At 36.7% G+C, this 21,987-nt stretch overlaps 1 protein-coding gene and 2 pseudogenes across 1 annotated transcript in view; 1 reads left to right on the top strand and 2 right to left on the bottom strand.

Moving 5' to 3' along the window:
* The window catches only part of ADAMTS6 (ADAM metallopeptidase with thrombospondin type 1 motif 6), a 250,909-nt gene that overhangs the window by 86,208 nt on the left and 142,714 nt on the right, over positions 1–21,987 (bottom strand). Inside the window, exons 12-14 of the mRNA XM_037062866.1 lie at positions 20,166–20,273; positions 10,332–10,477; positions 8,103–8,166 (exon numbers count right to left, since the gene is read on the bottom strand). Of these exons, the coding sequence (XP_036918761.1) occupies positions 8,103–8,166; positions 10,332–10,477; positions 20,166–20,273 (318 nt within the window). The remainder of the gene's footprint in view (positions 1–8,102; positions 8,167–10,331; positions 10,478–20,165; positions 20,274–21,987) is intronic.
* Positions 9,355–9,437, bottom strand: LOC118998909 (uncharacterized; annotated as a pseudogene).
* Positions 13,681–15,717, top strand: LOC118998584 (60S ribosomal protein L30-like; annotated as a pseudogene).

The raw sequence follows: 21,987 nt of genomic DNA, 5'->3' as shown, positions 1-21,987 counted from the left end.
CCTACCCCTCCTATACCCTTCAAATGTCTGTGGTGAGAACCGCACAGGGCAGTGGTACCAGGCAGTGGTACTGTGGTAGCCAGGGAGTGGCTACCTTTTTGTACGAGCCACTTTTGCTCAGCCTACGTTAGTTCTAGGTTCTAACTTCTCCTCTAACCTAAGCAAAAACAGTGCTGTCAGCCTTGTATGACTCGATCTGATTTGCCACAGTGTAGGGGTCCATATAGGAGAAGTATCAAAGCTTTGAACTAGTAAAGTGTTCCCTTGTGGCTATTTCGCCTTTTGTCATAGCTACTAGACATTATGAATTTTAAAACCAAGAATGTCTGCTTTCTTACTTGAGTCTTTAAAAACCTCAGGGCAAAATCTGTGGCCCATCTTTAGTAAGTGGAAGGACCCTGTGGCACATATTTAAGGTATTCACCCCAGGTTGATATTATTTTTCTTTCCCTATGATTTTCTAATTTGTTCTAATTTTCAGTTGTGATTTTAATGAAGCTAACTCAGCTCTAATCAGAGAGTTCAAACAAGTAATAATAATTGTTATTATATGTAAAAATGTGAAAACTAAGCAGTAATCTATAACACCAGCTGGTCAATCACAGAAATGAGAAGGTCAAGACTGTTTACTACATGTTAAACTGATAGCCTATGTGAAATGGGTTGCAAGATCTTCAAAGGAATGCAAGTAGGACTGATCAAATCCAGGAAGGCACAAATCAGAAAGCACAGGGCAAACCTCAAAGATCCCCGTCACTAAGTGAAGAGCCCTGGAGGTTCTGCTGTTTGGCCACCTGGCATCATCTCATCCTGAGCACTAATTTGAAAATTCTTCCACAATCATTTGAATGTTTCCTTTATACTGGGAGGTTTGATTTGGAGTACAAGAATTGACAGGGAAGAGGCAGAGGGTAGAAGGAGGCAGAGAAGGGTACGGGGGTAATAAACAGTGGTGAACAGAGACATGATTTGGGGTGGTGAACACACAATACAAGATATGGATGATGTGTACATCTGAAGAATTGTACACCTGAAACCGATAAAATTGGGTTATCCAGTGTCACTCCAATAAATTGAATTAAAAAAGGAAAAAACCCTAAAATATGCATATATTGGAATATTATGCAATTATTTTAAAATCATGCATTAAGAGACTTCATTTAGGGTAGAAATTCTTAATTAGGATATGAAATCACATGTATGACAGAATACAGATATATGTGAATAAAATATAGAGATATGCAAATAAAAAAACAAGTGAAATATGAATTTATACCCTTTATAGTATATTAATACCTTTATTTAAATCTCAAGAAAAGCTCTTAGATCACAAATGATCAAGCCAAAAATGCTTATGAATTGTTTTCTAGTTCTTGAGTGCTAAACTGATTTTAACTAATTGGAAAATTTTCTCTCAGATCTTATTCACAGAGTCACTAAATATGATGTGCATGGTATTCAATCATGTAAAACATACACTAAGGCAGGAGGCTGATCTGATAAAAAGACCAGTATACTTCGTTGAACCCATTAAAGTAATCCATAACAGACACCCAGGCATTCGAGAATAAGAGAACATGTAAAGCACTGTATCTTCAGAAAAGAATACAAAAGTTAACCGAAAGGATACAAACACAATAGTTCTATAATGTTCTTACACTAGCACCCATCCCACGTTAACTGGAAACTCGGAAGTCTTGCTTGTATCACTCTACGTTAACTCCAATCAATCACCCTTATGATTTATCATTAAATTCTCTACCCTCTAGTGTAGTCTACATAAATAGAAACTTTGAGAGTATATTTTTCAAATATAAGTTTCTGTTCTAATAGGACAGACACATGTCTTAAAAATCTCTCTGTGCAAAACTGCACACCAAAAATAACAAGCACCTAAGGGGACAATAGCATTACAGCCAGCCAAAAGAACACTAATGAAAATAATTAAGAATTCTAAGAAAACACTAGCATAATTTAAAAAATCCACGGCAAATTCCTAACAAAGAAATCCTGGAGTAAACACAGAATTTTATCTGTGAATAAAAAAAGGTGAAAAAGTTAATAAAGAAGGGTTAAGGTTGCTGGATCGTAAGGACAAGAGGCCGATGCACAAAGGACAGGCCGAAAAACACGAGGCCTGGTACCACCGAGTGTGTGGCAGACTGAGCAAAAGGGAGAGCGTGGGACGCATGGGCATCATGTCCAGCACAGTTCTCCTCGGCGTGGCTGTATCAGTGAAGTTCAACTTCAGCTGGTGTACTGCTTAGTGGCACAAAATGTGGAACAAAATGATTCATGGAACAAAATAATTCAATCATTTGTGAGTTAATTTATGTTGCAGAAACAAGGTTGTGACAGAACAGATTACACCAAAACTTTAAATTCTCACAGTTTTTCTAGATTTATACTGGAAAAAAAAAGGAAATTAAAAATGTCTTACCAAGCCAAGTTGCTACCGAGGCGAACTCTCGGTATGAAAAGAAAATAGAGTTAAAATAATAGATTTGATAGGCACTAAGTGCTCAGTAAGTGTTAGCAGCAGCAACTGCTGCGGCTGCTGCCTCGAACAGTATAGCCGTCCCCCTTTTCCACGGTTTCAGTTACCCGATGTCAACTGCAGTCTGAAAATAGTAAGTGCAAAATTCCAGAAATAAACAGTTCATAAGTTTTAAAGTTGCCTTTAAATTGCCTTTAAATTTAAATTCTATTCTGATTAGCGTGGTGAAGTCTCATACCATCCAACTTCATCCCTTTGTCCAATGCCTCATCTCACAGCATCACAAGAAGAAAGGTGAGTACCAGACAGTAAGGTATTTTGAGAAGGAGAGAGACCACATTCACATAACTTTTTTGCAGTGTTTTTTTTATAACTGTTCTATTATTATTTACTATTGTTAGTCTCTTACTGTGCCTAACTGATAAGTTAAACTTTACTACAGGTATGTATGTATGGGCGGGGGACTATCCGTAGTCTCAGGTATCCACCAGGGACCTGGGAATCCATCCTGCTCAAAGGGTGGGTAACTGCAAAGACAGAAACGAAGTCTGACACAGACCCCTGCGGCATAACTCGCATCTATTACCCTTCACTTTCTTGCTAAGAGAATTCTGATTTTTGCTCAGGAACCTACCTCTCAGGGAAAGTGACCTTAACCCTAACACAGCATATCCGGATTAGTCTAAACCAATTATGGTAATCTCGTTCCTTTTGCCCGTGACTAGTTTAAGCATAGGCATGTGGCCTCCTGGCCAATAGAACATGAAGGAAGTTAGCTAAGAGAGCAGAGGGGAGCTCTGGGAAGAACTTTCTGCATATAGTACTCAAGAAAGAGACACTAGAGCAATTTGTGTCTATCTCTGAGTATTACCAGCACAGGAGTACCTGAGGTGCTCTGATGCTCCACTTACATTTCTGAATTCCCCTTTCTCAAAGAATTTCACCTTTAGACATTTGTTTCATTATCTTGTCAGCTCTTTGTTGACTTCACAATGATTAAAAAATAAATCTCATTCAGCAAGGTTTTAAAAAATTCAGTCAGAATAACCTAATCTGTCATTAGCAAACATGGAAGTCTCCTGCATTGGTTTCTAAAATGAACTAGGATTGCCTAATTTGAGAATTTTATATATAATATTTACAAATTTCTTTGTAACAGTAATTTTTCTACTGCATACCTAGGCTGTCTAGCAGTAGCTGTGTACTGTCCAATAGAGTTGCCACTAACCACATGTGGCTATTCAAATCTCAATTCATTAAACTTAAAAATTATATTCTTTAGTTGCACTAGCCACATTTCAGGAGCTCAGTGGTTAATTTGGCTAGTGGCTACCACATTGGGCAGTGCATGTGCAGAATATTTCTATTATTGAAGAAAGTTCTCTTGATAGTGCTAGCCTAGATTATGTGTTTTGAAAGTTTAAATTTTCACACATTAGATTGTATTTTATACAACTTACACAATTATGCTCAGACAGCTATATTAACTTGGATAGCATGAGAGTAAAGTTCATTATGGCAAATGAATTGCCTCAAATTCTGAACTAGTAATGTTTAGAATAGTGGGGAAAAATTATTTTTATATTCATGATATAGTCATGTTAACTGTATCTCCTTATCATTTTCTAAAAGCTGAAACAGAAAACAAAGGTAGTAAAGAGAAATTTCAACCCACCAATAACAAGCTCTACAATTTGAACATCTAAAACATAGTTCATTAAACAAGCCTAAGACACCTGGCATGTTTTTCCCCTTATTCTGTTACCTGTCGTACATTATTCACACTATATAGTGCTTGTATTGTTGGGTCCAAAGTGAGTGCCCATCCCTGTGATTGTATAACAATAGCAATTGAGATAGAAATTCAGAGGTGAGTTTGGCGATCTCATTCCTACCTAACACAGTCTAATGTATATTATAGTAAGTACTCAATTCTTCTGCCCTTGTAGAAAACTGCTATTCTTTTGACATTCATGTTACTCATCAAAGTAACTATCTGGCTTCACCACTGCTTCCTACAAATCTCATGGTGGTCATTTCCCCTCATTTATTAAAAAGTCTGATACCTGGTTCAGACCCACAATATACTCCCAGTTCTAGCGTCATGCTGGGTGACTTCAACATCCCCAGGGAAGACTTTCCAAACTCCCCAGCCCTGGCATTCCTCGAATTCCTTTGCCTCTGCTCAAGGTCAGGCAAGCACTACCATGGCCACACTCCAGATCCTACATCACTGAGGACAGTCTCACTTCTCACAGCTTCAACTCTAACCCATTCCATTCTCTGATCCCCTCATCTGCTATCTCCCTCACCCTGCTTTTCCTACAACACTGATTCTTCAACTTTTTGTAACTTTTTTAGAAGTTAGGTCCTTAATTTTGTCCCTCTTAGCCCTCTTTAGACTCCACTGCCATTCCTAACATACAACTCATGGCTCAGCCCTTCAGAGGGGTTAGCTAAGAGAGGACAAAATTAAGGACCTAACTTCTAAAAAAGTTACCCCGCTACCCTTAAATTCTCCATGATTAGATTGTTGTTTCGCTTTAATCTTGGCTTTCTCCAATCTATTCTCATCTAAAGCACAAATCTAAATCTTTCGATGGTTTCTTCATGTCTCAGGACAAAGATTGTGCTCTTTAACCTCCACGCCTTGCACTTAATTTTCCTTCTGCCTCACATGCCCTTGTCACTTTCTTCTTGTCTGGCCAGCTCCTACTTGCCCTTCAGATTTTTAGCTTCCTATGGGAAGTAAATCCTAAATCCCTACTTAGGCCATGTGCCAACTCTATTTGCTTTTATAGCATCTCATACATACTTAGCACATATCTCATTATATCATATCATACCATATCATATCATCATATCATATCATCTCTGTATTGTAATTTTCTGCATGTATGATTTCACAGGAAATTGTAAGATCCTTTAGGGCAGAGATTCTTTTTCCACTCTATCACAGTCTGATATTCACTACACACTCAATTATTTGTTGAACAAATGAAAAAAATACCAGTAATTTGAAAAGGTCATTGTAATGGAAGCTAATTTACTTACTTCAAGATGCAAATTTACCAGGATTAAATATGATACATAAGCTATAGAGTGTGTAGAAGGATGGTAGCGGGGAAACAGAACAGAGTAAGGAAGATTAGGAGTACCAGAGTTGAAGGAAGCAGGGTGGGTTACAATTTTAAGTATGGTATTCTACCTATACCTCATTGAGAAGGGGACAGTTAGGTAAAGGTAAGAGAGTTGGACATGCAGATATTTTGGAGATGAGCATATAAGGTAAAGGGAAAAGATGTAAAGTCTCTAAGTTAAGGACATTAATGGCATGTGCAAGGAAGGAGGTCCATGTGGCTGAAGCAGAATGAATGAGGAGAAAATAGTTAAGAGTTCAGAAAAGTAATGTAGGGACAAACTGTGTATGCCTTGCAGGACTTTGCAAGGACTTTAGATTTAAGTAAGAATGGAGAGTCACAGAAGGGCTTTGAGTAAAGGATATAATTTGGTTCTCTTTGACTCTTATATTGAGAAATGTAGGGAGCAAGAGTAGCACGAGGAAATGCACTGGAAAAGCCATTTAGAGCAACCCAGTGAAAGAGGTAGCAGTGGCGGCAGTGAGAAGTGGTCAGGTCGGTGATATATTTTGAAGGGAAAGGCAATGCAATTTGCTGAAGAATTGGATGTGTAGGCTGTGAGACAGAGAAAGGAATAAAAAATAACTCAAGAGTTCGGAGCTTGAGCCATACAGAGTTGACATCTGAGATGGGAAAAACTGTTGGGAGAACAGGTTTGTGAAAATGTTTTAGAAATAACATGAGGATGTGTTGAATATTAGATATCTATTAAAAGTCTAGTCAATAAGAAGATATGAATGTAGTATCCAAGGAAGAAGTCAGATGAAAATATAAATCTGGGGGTCAAATCACATATGAATGGTATCAAAAGCAATGAGAATTGATGAGATCACAAGGAAATGAGTATTAGTAGGGCAGAGAAGAAGGCCAAGGGCTGAGTCCTGGGTACTCTAACACAAGCGACATATGATTTCACTCATATGTGGCAACTAATGAACAAAATGAACTAATAAAATAGAAACAGACTGATGGCTGTCAGAGAGGAGAGAGATTGTGGGGCTGTGTAAAAAGGTGAAGGGAGTAAGGGAAAAAAACCTAAAAACCCCTCATAGACACAGACAACAGTATGCTGATAACCAGAGGGAAAGGTGTGGGGTGGGGGCAGAGAGAAGAGGGCAAAGGGAAGTAGGTGGTGATAGAGGAGACTTGACTTGGGGTGGGGAACACACACATGATATACAGATGATGTAATATAGAATGGTACGCCTGAAACCTATATAATTTTATTAACCAATATCAGCCCAATAAATTCCATTAAAAAAAAAGAGGTCAGAGAAAAGAGTAGAATCCAGCAAAGGGGAAGGAGAAAGAAGTAGTAAGCAAAAGAGCAACGAAAACATTATAGTGTCGTGGAAGTCTAGTGAGGATCAAGGAAGAGAAACACAATCCCTTCAGAATCGACTACTGGATTTAGCAGTATGAAAGTCATCCGTGATGTGACAGAAACATTTTTAGTAGAATGCTGGAGGCAAAAACCTGGGAGGAATAATTTTAGGAGAAAAGGAGAAGAGGAATTAGATACACTATAGACAACATTTTTGAGGAACTGTGTTGAAGAAGAAGATAAGACATGGAAAAATAACTGGCTGGCTATTTGTTTTCTCAAGACAGGGGAAATAACAACAGGTTTGCATACTTATGGCAAAATGCAGAAGAGAAGATGTTGGAAAAATTACCTACATACTCATGGAATATCCAAGACTTAAGACAGGTGAAGGAATGAAGAGCGTGAGAATAAAGATCATGAGTAGAGTCTTGATGACATGGAACTGCTGTAAAAGCTGTGGATTTTAGGCAGGAGGGAGGATTATCCGGAAGTAGTAATGAGATAAAAGACAGTCCACGTTCAGGCCCAGTCTTTCAAGAGCTAAGGGAGAAACCACAGGCTCCCAACTTTAAAGAGCTACAGAGGAAGCAGTATCTTCAGAGGAGTGCCAGTTTCCATCAGGAGAATGTGAAGGGAAGGAAAATGCAGAGACATCAGGGATTTTGTTGATGATGGACCATGAATTCCTGAGGGCAGAGAGTAGTCTCAGCAGCTGGGCAGGGAGAGGAAAGAGAAGAGGGTGTGCAGAGCTTTACGGAATTGGATAGCATAAATGAATCTGAGGCTTCTTGCAGTAGCAAACACAAAATAGGACAAAGAGCATAATCTTGGTGGACTCAAGAAAGAAAACGACGGTAAAGTTTGAGTGTTTAGGGGAGCAGGGCAGTTCGGGGGTGTGGCTTTCTCTTGATTTGTGTTGGTGGAGAGTGTGTTTTCTCCTAGTGCTGGAGCATCCTCTTAACTCCTGTCCATGGAAGCGCTGGACCTGAGACTAGTTCCCTTCATTATCAACCACTTCAAAAATTCATGACCATCACATGTGTGGACTTCTGATCAAATAGCATACAACTTTTAAAAATGTCCCTGCTTTGGGGGAAATGTAAACTAATTTTTAACGGCAGAGTTTGTTTTTACTTACATCTGTGTTACAAGAGCGATACCGTCTCCTTTCCCCAAGGCAATATTTTCCTCCTCCTGAAGGTCTGAAAACACATTTTATTTAATGTGTGAATATAACATACTATCCACATTGAAAAGTACAAATATTGCTTGATGAAAACACATTAACATTTACTTTAAGAAAATACGAAATTTGACATTGAATTAGTTGTTAAAATAATCATGCTGGTGATTGTTAGTAATAATGATTATGATTGTTGAATGTTAAAATTAAGGCAATTTACTAGGAGTAACTTTACAAGACTCCTAATTGTCATGATTTACATTACGAAAATGCAATTAAATCAATGTGTTTTCTAATTATCACAGTATACAGGTGATTAGTTTGAGTTTAAAATTCAATTATTGATAATAAAAAGCCATTTAAATCATATTCAACAAAACCCATAATTGGATGGTATATATATGTTCACCAAGTTGGAAATGAAAAGTTTGCTTTTTTTTCCAAAGTAGAAATAGGAGAAGACATTAAATAACCCTCTGGAAATAGCTTCCATTCAAAGTAAATAATGCAGAAATGAATTTTTATTATTTCAAATATATGGCTTTAAAAAATTAAACCTATATATCAGATGGGTTTGCACTATATAAATACTTTATATAATACTAAAATTTTAAAAATTTAAGATGTCAAATATTTGATTTCCATAAATTACTTTTAAAGCATTTGACATTAGGGAAAGCCATATGTTATTATTTGAATAATATTTTTGAAGACTAACTTGTTCTTTTAAAAGAGGTCTGGTCATTCTCTTAAATATCTGGGTATATTATTTATTATTACAGAGTTTTATAATTTTGGTTATTATTTACAGTAGCCTACAGTTGAACTTAGGTTACTTATTCTGTACTTGTTTTAAAAGGGCCATTTCTAAATTATAACTTTGGCGCACTGGAATCAACAGGATAGTTACAATTGTGAATGCCAGTGAATGCTGACTCTAGGCGAGGAAAAGCGATGGCCTGGCCTGAATCAATTGGGGAGAAATGGGATGGTGGGAAAAACTAGGTAGTGGGAGCGGTAGTAGCATGACTGATGTCCGGGGGTGGGGGGAGGGCGGTGACAGTGAGCAAGCTCAGTTCAGTAGGAGGGTAAAAATCAATAGAGTGGGAGAACGAAAACACAGAACTAATTAATATCAAGGGAAACAATATCAAACTAAAAAAGAGAAGAAAGAGACATTTAGAGAGAGGAACCAAGGAGGGGGATCCTGAGTTAAAAGAAGCTTTCAATGAGCAATAATCACACCTCAAATAAACCTCATTGGCCACGATACTGCCACTGCACAAAGCTTGAAGTTAAAATAAGAAAAAAAATAAAAATAGACCATCTTTTACTCCAGAATGGGGTGAGGGAAAGCAGAAATGATATCATAACGTCATTCTGCACGAAAATATTTGTCAGGAAAGAAGGCCCTCAACCTGAGCTCTCGATAAAAGTGGGAGCCCTTGACCTGCAGCTGCTAAGCAGCAGTTTCATCTCCAGAAGGACAGGACGGACCAAGTAGAGGGACAGTCCACCTGTAATGGGCAAAGAACAGCGTTGGGGCTGGCCTCCCGCCAGGGGGACTCTGGCTGGAGAAAAAGACGGTGGGAGAGGGGCAGTCTGACCTGCATAAAACAGTCACGGGAACAAAAGTGGTGGCAACTCTGGAAGATGATTAACGGGGGCATGTGAATGGAAACTATTTTAACACATGGACAAGTATTCTTTTCATTGTGATTTGTGATGTGAATCAAGGCATTTCAACCCTTGAAGTGCTCTCATTGGTCCTTTTAATACTAATGTAGCAGTAATAATTTTATGTGACATGTGAAAAGACCTTAGGTTTCCTGGGAATAATGGTAATGTAGCTAAGACCAGACCTGGATTCATCCATAATTCAGTAGTTTTTGGAGGAGGAAATCTGATTATTAGCAGATTAAGAAGTCTGGCTATACCTGGGATAAATACACAATACTTTTCTTTTTTCACTTTCTTTTATTTTTAGTTACATACTAAGGGGCAAGGAAGAAAAAGAAAGCCTGTCTAACAAGGCTCCTCCACTTTCCTGTGCCTAGTGCTTGTTCCGAAGACAAGCGCTTGGCTCGCGAGTGAAACGTTTTTACAGATAACATGTGAAACCACAGCTTTGAATCATTTCCAACTGTGTCTTTTTGTTGGCTCCGGCTTACTTTAGCTACTTACGCTGGACTGTCACAGTGTCTTAGGGATGAGGAGACGCCTCCCCCGCAGGTCCTGCTGCACTCTCCCCAGAGGGACCAGGCACCCCAGCCCCCATCTACGCTCTGGGGCCAGGTGCCAAAAGCAACACAATCTCCCTGATAACACCACTGCAAGATTTCACAGAAAACACAGAATTAGCTTTCAGGCAGATAGAGCTATCGGAATAGCAATACATAAGAGTCAGGCAATGACCAATTACAGGCATTAGCATTCTCCCCACAGATAACAGACTGAGAGTTCTCTAACTGTGTTTACACATTGGTGATGGTGCATGTGATTTGCAAATTATCTTTAGCTCAGAAGTGATTTTTAAATCTCTAACATGTACCAGGAGTCTAAAAAACCCCTTATTTCACCTACTCCAGACTTTTAGTGTTTCTCAATTACAGAGACCTCAAAAGTCTTTTTTAGATATTTTAGTATTGAACATTTTTTTCTTTATATTCCACTATTATTAGACTCGTGGAATGATAACGCAATATGGAAAGTTCCCCAGTAAGGAATTTTTATGATGGTAATTGCCTTTTCTTTTTAAAAAAATAAAAAGGCTGGTTGAGGCTACAATAGTAAAAGAATGTGTTGCAGCATTTCATCTACACAAGTACTGCAGACATAATAAAAGTAATGCCAAGACACTAGGGACTGGGTACAAAAAAACCCTTATATACCCCGACTAGCCATGTGTACAGCCCCTGCATGAACATGTGTACTGGAACTCTTCTCAGCTTTACTCTCTGCAATAAACCACACATACTGCACATAAGTAGAAAGCCAGGAATAATTTATCGAGACGCAGACATCAAATAATCAGCTCATAACTGTAACATGATAAATCTTACTTGCAGAATATAGTAAAAATGAAAGCCTTTAAAAAAAAAAACAAGCATTTTTAGGCTTTTACTGGTGCATTTTTGTGAATTACCATCAAATGTTGACAAACCATACCAATGCTATGAAAGTCATTTGTTTATATGAATGACAATTGGCAACATTACAGTTGAGTAACTATCAGCGATGTCAAAATTGCTAATAAATATTCAACCTTATATTAAAACATAGAGGGATTATGACATGCAATGTTTAGAAAGCAATCATTTCATTACACTAATTCTATATGACCAGAATTTTTTTACTTTTCACCTTTTTCACTGTTACCTCCTGGCAAATGGAATAGCTTCTTACCTGGTCTCCCTACCTCCACTGTTTTCTACCAATAATCAATCTCTTCTCCAGGAAGCATTCAGAGAAGTCTTTTAAAAACAATGATGACATCATGTCTCTTTTTTGCACCAGAGACATGGTATTTCCTACTTCCCTTAGCACTGGTCAGCAGTGGCCAGTCCTCCAGCCTTAGTCTCTCTCAGATTCCCCCAGACACACTGGACTTCTTTCCTTCCCACGAACACTAAACTTGCTCCTTCCATAGGGCACTCGCATCGGCTGGTCCTCCTTCTGGGAATACTCTTCTCAGGATTTCTTATATTTGCTGTCTTCTTATCATTCAGTCCCTGGTCAAGTCTCACATCCTTGACCACCCCTATCCTGAACACTTCCTGTGCTCCCCTCCCTCAACTCCAGGATGTAATAGTTTTAGTTCACACTACTCTAAATTACACTGTTTACTTTTCAAATTACTTCACTATTGTTTGTTTCCTCTCATTAGTATATAAAAGCCTTAAGTGCCACAGGGGACTATTCAAATTTAAATTAATCAATACTAAAAATTCAGTTCCTCACACACACTAGGTACATTTCCAGGGTGTCACAAGCCTATGTGCCTGTGACAATGTGGGACAGAGCAAGTCTAGCGCATGTCCGTCACCACGGAATGTCCCATTAGATGTGCCGAATGTCTCCAACAGTGCTTACTTAGCATGGAGTAGATAAGCAACAACAACTCATTGGATGAATTAACACATGAGTTCAGTTTTAGAGTTCTGCATCCTGTTTTAGTTACTACATGTCAGGAAGGAACTGGAAATACTGGAGGGTAAAGAAAGTCGAATTTATCTTTGTTTCCCTGGTAGTTAACACTCAGTAAATGTTTTAGTAGCTGTAACAACATAGACTTTTTAGAGAAGTGCTAAGCAATTATCATTTGTCCATAAAAAATGGGCAAGAGGAAGTCCAGTTTTGGTTGGCTATATGGCAGAACATTCTGAGCCTTAACCTAATAAGTATTAAAGTAGGACATTAAAAAAGATTATGAGTTTTGACAATGAAAATTACCATAAAGATAATGTGTCTAAAAGATGAAGTAGAGGTAGTTGGCTGAACCCGTATAATACAGTATCAACTCTGGGAATAGGGCTGTTGATAATGTACACTTGAAAGGGACAGAATGTTCTAGCTGCCAGTTTATGACTTAATTGATGTTGAAGACCAACCAACTGTATGACAATTGTGTCAGACCTTTATAAAAGTTAAAATATTAGACCAAATAATTTCCAGTTTTACACTTTGGTTATTAGAAGTATCTGTATATAAGAACGTCTATGCTTGTGCCTATTTTTTTCTATGAGAATAATTGTGCAAAGTAGTATTGACCAGTCATACTGATTTGGGCTGTGTCGATGAATGACTATAGTTCTAAAAACTCCAAATCTTAAAATCTGTCTACTTTTTCAAGTTGGAAATCTATCTAGCATGTTGATTTCAAATGACATTAAAGCTTGTTTTTATATTTTATAAAACCATGTAGCTGCATCTAAAACCCAAAGGGACATAAGCATTCAGGTGATCCAAGCACTTCATTTTTCAGATGAGGAAACCAGAGCCTAGAACAGGTTGACTCGCCCAAGGTCAGTTACTGGCAGAAAAGAAGGGATTATCTGTCTAAAAATATACAAAAATCAGTGGAAAAAGATCTATTGGAGACATGAGTACTCTTATAATTGGTAGAGAAAAAAATTCACTCTCTGCGTTTTTCAGGGGCCAAAGGGATTGTGAAGGCCATCAGAACACTGACAGATGTAGGTTCCAAAGTATTTAGTAACATTGTCGTATGTTTCCTGCAGACTCACAAAGTGTAGGACAAGGAAAGAAGTCAAGTAAGTTCTGTTGTTTTCCTCTTAAAACTTATCCTTAAGGTAAAAGATAAATACAATACAGTATTTTGTTTATAAAATGTTGCTCAATTCTCACGACTATGTAGTATCTACCCAGCAGTAGTATGTCATAACTAGTTTGTGAAAATGTTTTAATGCATAAGTTCACACTATTGATTATATGTATTCCATGCAGTTATAACATAAGAGACAAGTAGATGAGAAAGCTAGTCCTTCCTTTCTTACTCCCTGGCCATCTTGGTTGGGGTCTGTCCTGCACCTAAGGCAGGAAGATGGTGGATGCAAAGAAGATGAAAAAGTCACAGGGGTCAATCAACTCTAGACTCCACCTTGTTATGAAAAGTAGAAAATACATGCTGGGGCACAAGCAGACTCAGAAGCTGATCAGACCAACCTTGAGGTTGGTCATCCTTGCCAACCTCAAGGTCCAGTCTTGAGGAAATCTGAAATAGTGTACTGTGCCATGTTGGCCAAGACTGGTGTTCATCACTACGGTGGCAATAATACTGAATTGGGCACAGTATGTGGAAAATACTACAGAGTATGCACACTGGCTGTCACTGATACAGGTGATTCTGGTATCATTAGAAGCATGCCAGAACAGACTGGTGAAAAGCAAATCATGCAAAAGTTTTCTTTAATAAAACTGGCCAGAGCTTGGTTTAAGAAAAAAAGAAAGTTAAATAACAAAGATTAATGGGTAAAAAATAAAGGATTTATAATAATACTTATATTCATCTACCAATTGACAAGAGACTAGTGTCTAGTTTAACAACCAACTAATAACTTGGCTTACTAGTTAACAAGTTAACAACTTCAGGCTGTGTGTAGTCTGGGTTATAAACCTGAGTTCTCATTCTAACAATACCTTTGGTCTAAAGCAAGTCATTTATTTCTTTTCTTTAGTTTCCCTAACTATAAAATGGGGACTAACTTCAGTTTTCGATTCCAATATGGTTTAGATTAGGGCAACTTTAGACATTATCTCTATGCAGACATACCTTCAGGGAGGTTAAAAACCTATCAAAGGACTTGTTTGATTTTACTCTCTGGCAAAATGTTCTTTTGTGTTTTGTTCAACTTCCCCCACCATGTCTTTGTAAGAATGGATTTCTTTGGAATTCTGGCTGCTTCGCTCCTCTGGCAGTAGTATCTAGATGTAGCACATGATTTTAAAAGAAGAAATTTTTTTCACTTAATAATAACTGCTTGAAGAAATCCATAAAGGACTTCTTGGGGAGGAAGTTATCTGAGCTAATTTTCTACATGATTATATGAGTCAATATACACTGATTTTAATATGTCATAAGTAATATAATTAGATTATATCAAATATAGCAATTTAAAGTATATAAATCTTATAAATTCATAAAGGTGAGAATTTTGAGTCCTATATTTTCTATTTTTATCCTTTTTTCTGGCCTGAAATTACCAAACCTTTAAAAGCTCTATTTCGATAGGCATAGAATTTTACTTTTTTTCTTAAAAGTAGAAGAGTTAAATCTTCAGATGGGAACAAGTTTCTAATCTTTATTTTCAAAGGTTATGGCTAATCTAGTGATGTATTCTAAATGTCATGTTACTTCAGCCCAAATTACCCAAGTAAATTGGATACATTTGCCTTCTGTTTGCTAATTCAAGTGTTTAACCAGATTTAGAAAGATGAAAAGTAAAACTACCACATCCAAGAATAAAATCTCAGATTATTCATTTTTGCTTTCCATATTCCCTCTAAGTAAAACAAATATATTTTTAAATGACCTAGAAAGACAATATATTCTAGGGAAGCTTTAAATGTTTTCTTAAGAAACAACTATTAAGCAACATCTCTTGCTATTAGACCATTGAGTTTCATGATCCATATCAGGAAATTGTCTTACCAAGATACATTATAAATCAACAAATATAACTTTGAGAATTTGTCAGAATTCCACAAAAATTTTCAAGATGAGTATACTTTAAAAATACGTTTTAATTTTTAAATATTTAAGACATACATATTTTTTAACTAGAGTCACTCTGGGATGTGATTGTACCACAGATCTTGTACCATCGCCAGCTCTAGGTCCAGCCGGCATCTGGAATGAGACCTCTAAGGAAACCCTAAGGTTGTAAAGGAAGTGATATTGGTGATTCAATACAAAACATTCTTCCCAAGTCAGGAAAGCTAAAATTTGGAGCACAGAACTATTAAAAGCCTTATCTTTCCACTCTGCAGGTGTGGGAATGCTGAGGCTTATTTCAGCCCCAATTCTAAATCAGAACTTGTCATCCCATAATATTTAAATTCCTAGAGCAATTGGAAGAGCTATTCTTTTCTTTACTTCCTGTGTTTGGGACCCAGTCAAAACATGTTATATTCTACTCTGAGATTTAAGACTGCTAATGTCCTATCATACCCTGTGCTTTAGAAGGGAATAAAACCCTTCTAAAGCACAGAATATAACCTACACTGATAACCTACATATAACCCTAATAACCCTATGCTGATCCAGCCCTATGTATCCCATACAAAGATATTGGGAACCAATGTCATATATACATAAGTCCAAATGCTGCACTATATCTCTAATTAGGTCTTGTAGAATCATTAAATCAATCTTTTGGCAACAAACCAAGTATTTGAAACTTTCTTTGTGGTCACCATCAGAGCTTGCAAGAACTGCATTTTCATTATCCTTAATATCCCATTCAGTAACAATACCAACACCGGTATCGAAGTTTTTAGAGCCTAAATCTTTGTTTACTATGTCATCAAATATGGCATCCCTTCTATGCCTGTCCAAAGTGTTGATGCTGATGCCATGTGTAAAGAAAGTTTTTTTTGGCTTGAAGTTATATTCATTGATTTGTAGGGGTCTGACCCATGGACGCACCGTACCAACCAGCACACTGTCTGGGCTCATCAAATTTCCTCCTTTGGTTAATGCTACTGTCCCTAAGCACATCCATTCAGACCATATGGTTCTTATTCAATCTTTGAATGGCTTATTCAGGCAAACATCCAATGGCTGTAATAGCGATGTCAGACCCCCCAGGACTCACACAAAGATCAGTTTTTAATTTTTTGGCCATATTTCTTACTCCATCTGCTAAATGTGCATGGAACAGTTCCCATACTTACATGGAACATTTGTGGAACTGCGCCCTCGGGCAGGGATCCCACGGCTTTTGCAGCCAGAGTTTGACGAGATCATTTCGGATCCAGTGCTCTGGATATGTCTATGCTATCACTTAAGCAATACTTCTCCCTCCACCATTTAAAAGAGAATTTACTCAAAAAACTATGAGCAGTTTGGTTTTATCCTCCTGGCTAGACAGGATGTAGGTTCTTTCTTGGTTCTTCTGATGAGAGCAGTTTTGAAAATTTGAGTTAAGAACAGAAGTCATGTATATCCCATTCATGTTTCTGAGGTATGCAAATTCATGCTTATATTCTCTGATGCTTGTTACTCCCAGTTAAGTATGGGAGCTTGTCAAATGTCTTGACAGCCTGACAAGACATTTTCTGCCCACAATCATCTAAAGTTAGCAAATAATCATCAAAAGTAATAGTGATATTTACTAGTACACACTAGTGCCTCCCTCCGCAGACCACCGCAAACAGTCCTCTGAGGTATGACCACACTTCATCCTCACAACAGCTCTACGAAACACGTAGAAATAGGTTTTCCCAATGGTAAAGTGGAGGTTCATTACTTTGCCAGTTGCAACACAATCCTATACTCTTAGATCAATGTTCTGTCCACAGTGCCTTCTTATTGTGATTTCTGAGATAAGAAAATATTACAAGTAGGTAAGTGAAAAATCTACTTAGTGTTAGAGGGTAGAATACATAGTCACCACCAATCTCAAGCTCAGTGACTCACTTTATTACTGCAACAATGAAAATGTGCTCTTTCCTCTGTGAAATTTCCCATCTAAAAGTAAAGTGCAAGCAGAGGCAATACAGAGGGGCAAAGTTTTCAGCTTTGGAACTAGAAAGACCTGGGCTGACCATCTCAGCTGTTTGAATTGCAGAGTAATCTTAGGCTTTCAGGTTTTACTTTGCTCGTCTGTAAAACGGAGTTAAAATAGTACTCACCCCCTGGACTTTTGTCACTTAATTATTAAACAGAAAAAAATATGTGCCTGGCATAGTGTAAGTACTTTAAAAATATTCATTATAAGCATAATTGTTATTGGGATGCCAACTATTTTTAGATGGCAGGAATATAGACTTGTCACACAAAGTTGACCTAACCAACTAAAAATTCCACTTTAATTTAGTCCTTAGCTCTGTGCAGGCTTTTTTTATTTTAATTTGTGTCAAAATGCTGAACTCCAGTTTAATTTCTAGATAGATATAGCTTTAGGGTGGAAATCTGCAATTTGGCAACAGTAATCATTCTTTTAACAAAAAATTAACTAAAATCAACAACAAAAATTCCTAAAAACATAATATGACAAATGCAGGTACTAAAAAAAATAAGAACTGCTCAGCTGGCATGTCTAGTCCTTTGCATTTTCTTTCTCCTTAAAAATGTAGGTTGATCTAATTCTTTAAAAACCTATTCTTAAATTCAAAGGTAATGACAGGAATATAGTTAGGGTCTTTCCATAGTATGCTGTCCTTTTTCTGTCTAAGAGTCTACATGTGTGTGTATTCATTCATTCACTTTAAGACTTCTTAGTATCAATTCCAAAGCTGCCTCTTGACCTTTCATATCTCTGGAAGAATGGCTAAAATTTTTGTTTTGCAGAATAATTTTAGATGGTGAAATCAACATATTGACTTCATGAAACTAAACTCTAATATTGTGAATATGAACTACTTCTTGGTATATCAGCTTTGCTACACTTACAAGGTTTTTAAATAGATATTCACGGAGTCCAAGATGCTCTGTTGAAGTATGTCAGAAGTTGACAAGGTAAGGAAGCAGGCAAGGGATTCTTTTAACCAGATCATTTCCATTTTTTATATGTATATATGAGAATCATATAGACTTTGCGTGAAAAAAACTGGTTAGGTATCAAAAAGTTGACAACCAACCCAAACTGAAAATGTGAATCTCTAGAATTCAAATATATTTTCCCCATTTTATTCACTTTTTATCTGTGTTTATTCTTATTTATGCTTAGAAGAATTATACTTCCTTTCTATTTGTTTAGCTAAATTTGAATTCAGATACTGTTAGCTTTAATATTATTGAGAGTATCTTCTAAATATACCTTGAAATTATCTGTAATTTTTAAGGAATATGTCATCTCTATCACATAAATGCAGACACCTATAAGATATGACATTTGAGAGCCTTGCAGTTAAGCATAAATGATAAGCTACTAAGCATGTGTTTACCATGTAAATGGGTAGCGAGGTTGAACTATGTGTTCTCCATTAGCCACTGCTTGTGATTTACTTATTTGCAGTGATTGTATAATTTACAGAATGCTTTAAGAGAGCTCTGAGATATTTAAAAGAATGAAATTTTTATGCTGTAAGTTAAAAAATAAAGTCAAGTAAAAAGAGCCATCAGGCCTAGTGATAGTATTATTCCAAGCAAACAGAAACTGTGGCCCATAGACTAGAGAGCAAGAATAACAATCAATGGCAAATAAAGAAACAGATTCTCACTGTGACTTCCCCCCTTACAGTTGTGTATTTTTTCTAAGTACAGATTGATTTAAATTGCTACTTGTCGTTGACACGAATTGTTGGTTCCAAGATAAACCTAGACTGTTGTTTCAAGAATGTGGTTCCTAATATTTTCTATTACTTTGTTGAAAAAAAAAGAAGGAATTTTTGGTAGTGTGTGAAGGTCTCTGTATTTTTATTGGCTACTTACATAGTCTCAAAAAAGATGTTTAATCCTTTAAAAATGACCCTATCAATTCATACGTTTAGCGTAATTTACCAACATTTCCAAACTCAGCATGGAAAAGCCATCAACGCGGCACTAGGTCATGGGTTCTGAATGAAGCCGTCAGCAAGGATTAATAAACCGTGACAGCTGCCCAAAAGCTTTCATTCTTTTTATTTAAACATCAGATTGCAAACTGAAATCCAGTGTAATCTTTGCTGAAACTAGCCCAACGAACATGGAAGAAGTCAGAACTGAGAACAGATGACAGTAGTGAGTATTACTGTAAATTCAGTCCATAGCAATAAATTCTAGAATTCACATATATAGCAGTCCCTAAAGATCTTGAGGAATAGCATAAACTATTCCTACCTGTTTCAATAATTTCTAATAATATTTCTGAAAACTATCCTGATGAAACCAAAATTATTTAGCTCCAATTTCTATGCTCAATAAATTGTTTAAAGCTCTTCTTCTGTTAGCCCCTTTTCTAAAACTGCAATTCAAAAGTGACTAGTGAGACTATAGAGTTGGGGACCACATAATTTTCCTGGGAATTAGTTATCAGAAAAAAACAAACATATGACTAAGCAAACCATATATATATAAATCATATATATAAATCATATATATATATGATTTCTGTTGGACATTTTCTGTACAAATATAACTCATACATATACATAAAAGTAAAACTGACCAAGAAAATAGTTATTTACTCTAATTTCCTAAACAGTGCATAGTCGCAGATAGCAAGTTATAACAACTCATTAGAATAGGAATGCATTCTTTGCTTAAGTACATTTCAAATAATATGCACATTTTCCTTGTGGTTGAATAGCAACACCAAAAAGTGATCAAATAGCTGGTAAATGATGTGAGCTTACCCCCTTTTCAATATTCCCACTTTGACAGAGGGTCCCCTCGGCTGCAGGGATGCTATTGGTGACACAGCGGTTGCTTTTGCTGAGACACCAAAGCTCTCTACACACTTCCTAGGAAAGAAGGCAAAAGCAAGTTGATCAGTAGTAAAGACTGAAATCACTTCCACTCTTCCAAAGAATATACCCACAGTCACTCAGCATCATTCATTTCTTGTGGATGCTGAATCATCAAAGGTAGGGATTTGGGAGGAAGCTCTTACGGAAGTTGGGTTACCCATTTTGCAGAATCACTTAAATGTTTGTCTTTATTGTTTTCATTTCAGTGGAGAAAATATATCTTAGTTTTTAATATTGATTAAAATCTCTTAAAAGTAATGCACAGAAATTCCATTACTAGAGAAGAGTGGGAAAAAAGAATAAATATGTAAAAAGGAAATATATGTTTATTACTCTTAAGGACACACAATAAAACAAACTTAGCAATTACTAATAGAGTGGTATAGATATTTGACTTCTCAGATCTACTGTAATGTTCAAATAATGTCCCTTTTAAGAAGAAAAAAGAGATCATAGGAATGGGCAGGGAGTAATTTTTAAAATTCAGAGTTGCCTAAAGAACAATCTAGCAATGTTATTACCATTCATCAATGTAGCCCACCAGCTTCATGAAAGAGAAGTTTGGTTTTGAACAAATGTTGCTATTTATATGCCATTTCTTAGTTGGTATATTTTGGACATTGTTTAAAGCTGTTTTATCTTCTTTATTACAACTTCTCATTACCCTACTTCGACATGGGAAAATTACAAACATTTATTCTAAATTAGCAATATAAATTACCTCATTTTGTTCACACACTATCAGATTTTAATATAAGCTGTTCAACATATACCCTAGTGAAGTGTTTTAAATAACAGCCAAAAAAGCAAGCTTACTTTGAAGACACTCAAAATTTTCAGTATCTCTCTACATATATTACCAACTAGCATCACTAATGCTATTACAAGTTTTTGTGTTTTTTAAAAATATTTTATTTATTTATCTTTTTAGAGGAGAAGGGAAGGAGAGAGGAAAGAAACATCAATGTATGGTTGCTTCTCATGCATCCCCTGCAGGGAATTGGCCCCTGCTGGAAACTGGCCTGCAACCCAAGCATGTGCCCTGACTGGGAATCGAACCGCGATCATCTGGTTCGCAGGCCCACGCTCAATCCACTGAGCTACACCAGCCAGGGACAAGTTTTTAAGTTAAACTAGAACCACTGAGTATAAAATACTTTATTGCAATAAAAATATATTAATTTGGAATGAAAAGATATATTTATATATAACATTCAATTTTATTGCTGTTACTCCCCAACTGCTCTTTAAACTGTCAAAACATAATTATAAGAACTCATGCTACAGGACAAAAAAAATTTGTAACCATGTATAGTAACGGGTGTTAACTAGACTTACTGTGATGGCCATTTCACAATATGTACAAATATTGAGTCATTAGGCTGTACAATGGAAACTAACATTATACATCAGTTACATCTCAATTTGAAAATTTTTTAAAACTTATGTCACATTAACACAAATCAGAAATAAAGCAGGAATGCAGCACTCACTCAAGCCCTCCAAGAAGATGGGAGTGCCCCACAGGGCACAGCCATTTGAGGGACTCTCTCTTCGGGTCCTTCTCTAGGACGCTCCTCCACCCACCTCACCAGGCAGGAAAAAAGACGTGTAATTTCTTTGACACTTAAAAAGTACTTAAAAAATCACCTACTTTAAACTCTATTTTACTTTATTCATCTACTTTAATCTCCATTTTGAGAACTAT

This window comes from Sturnira hondurensis, unplaced genomic scaffold (genome assembly GCF_014824575.4).
Source record: "Sturnira hondurensis isolate 20B ecotype Veracruz unplaced genomic scaffold, ASM1482457v3 Scaffold0014384, whole genome shotgun sequence".
Taxonomy (NCBI): Eukaryota; Metazoa; Chordata; class Mammalia; order Chiroptera; family Phyllostomidae; genus Sturnira; species Sturnira hondurensis.
Note: the sequence above shows the minus strand (reverse complement) of the source record. Positions and strands in the feature narration are given on the sequence as shown.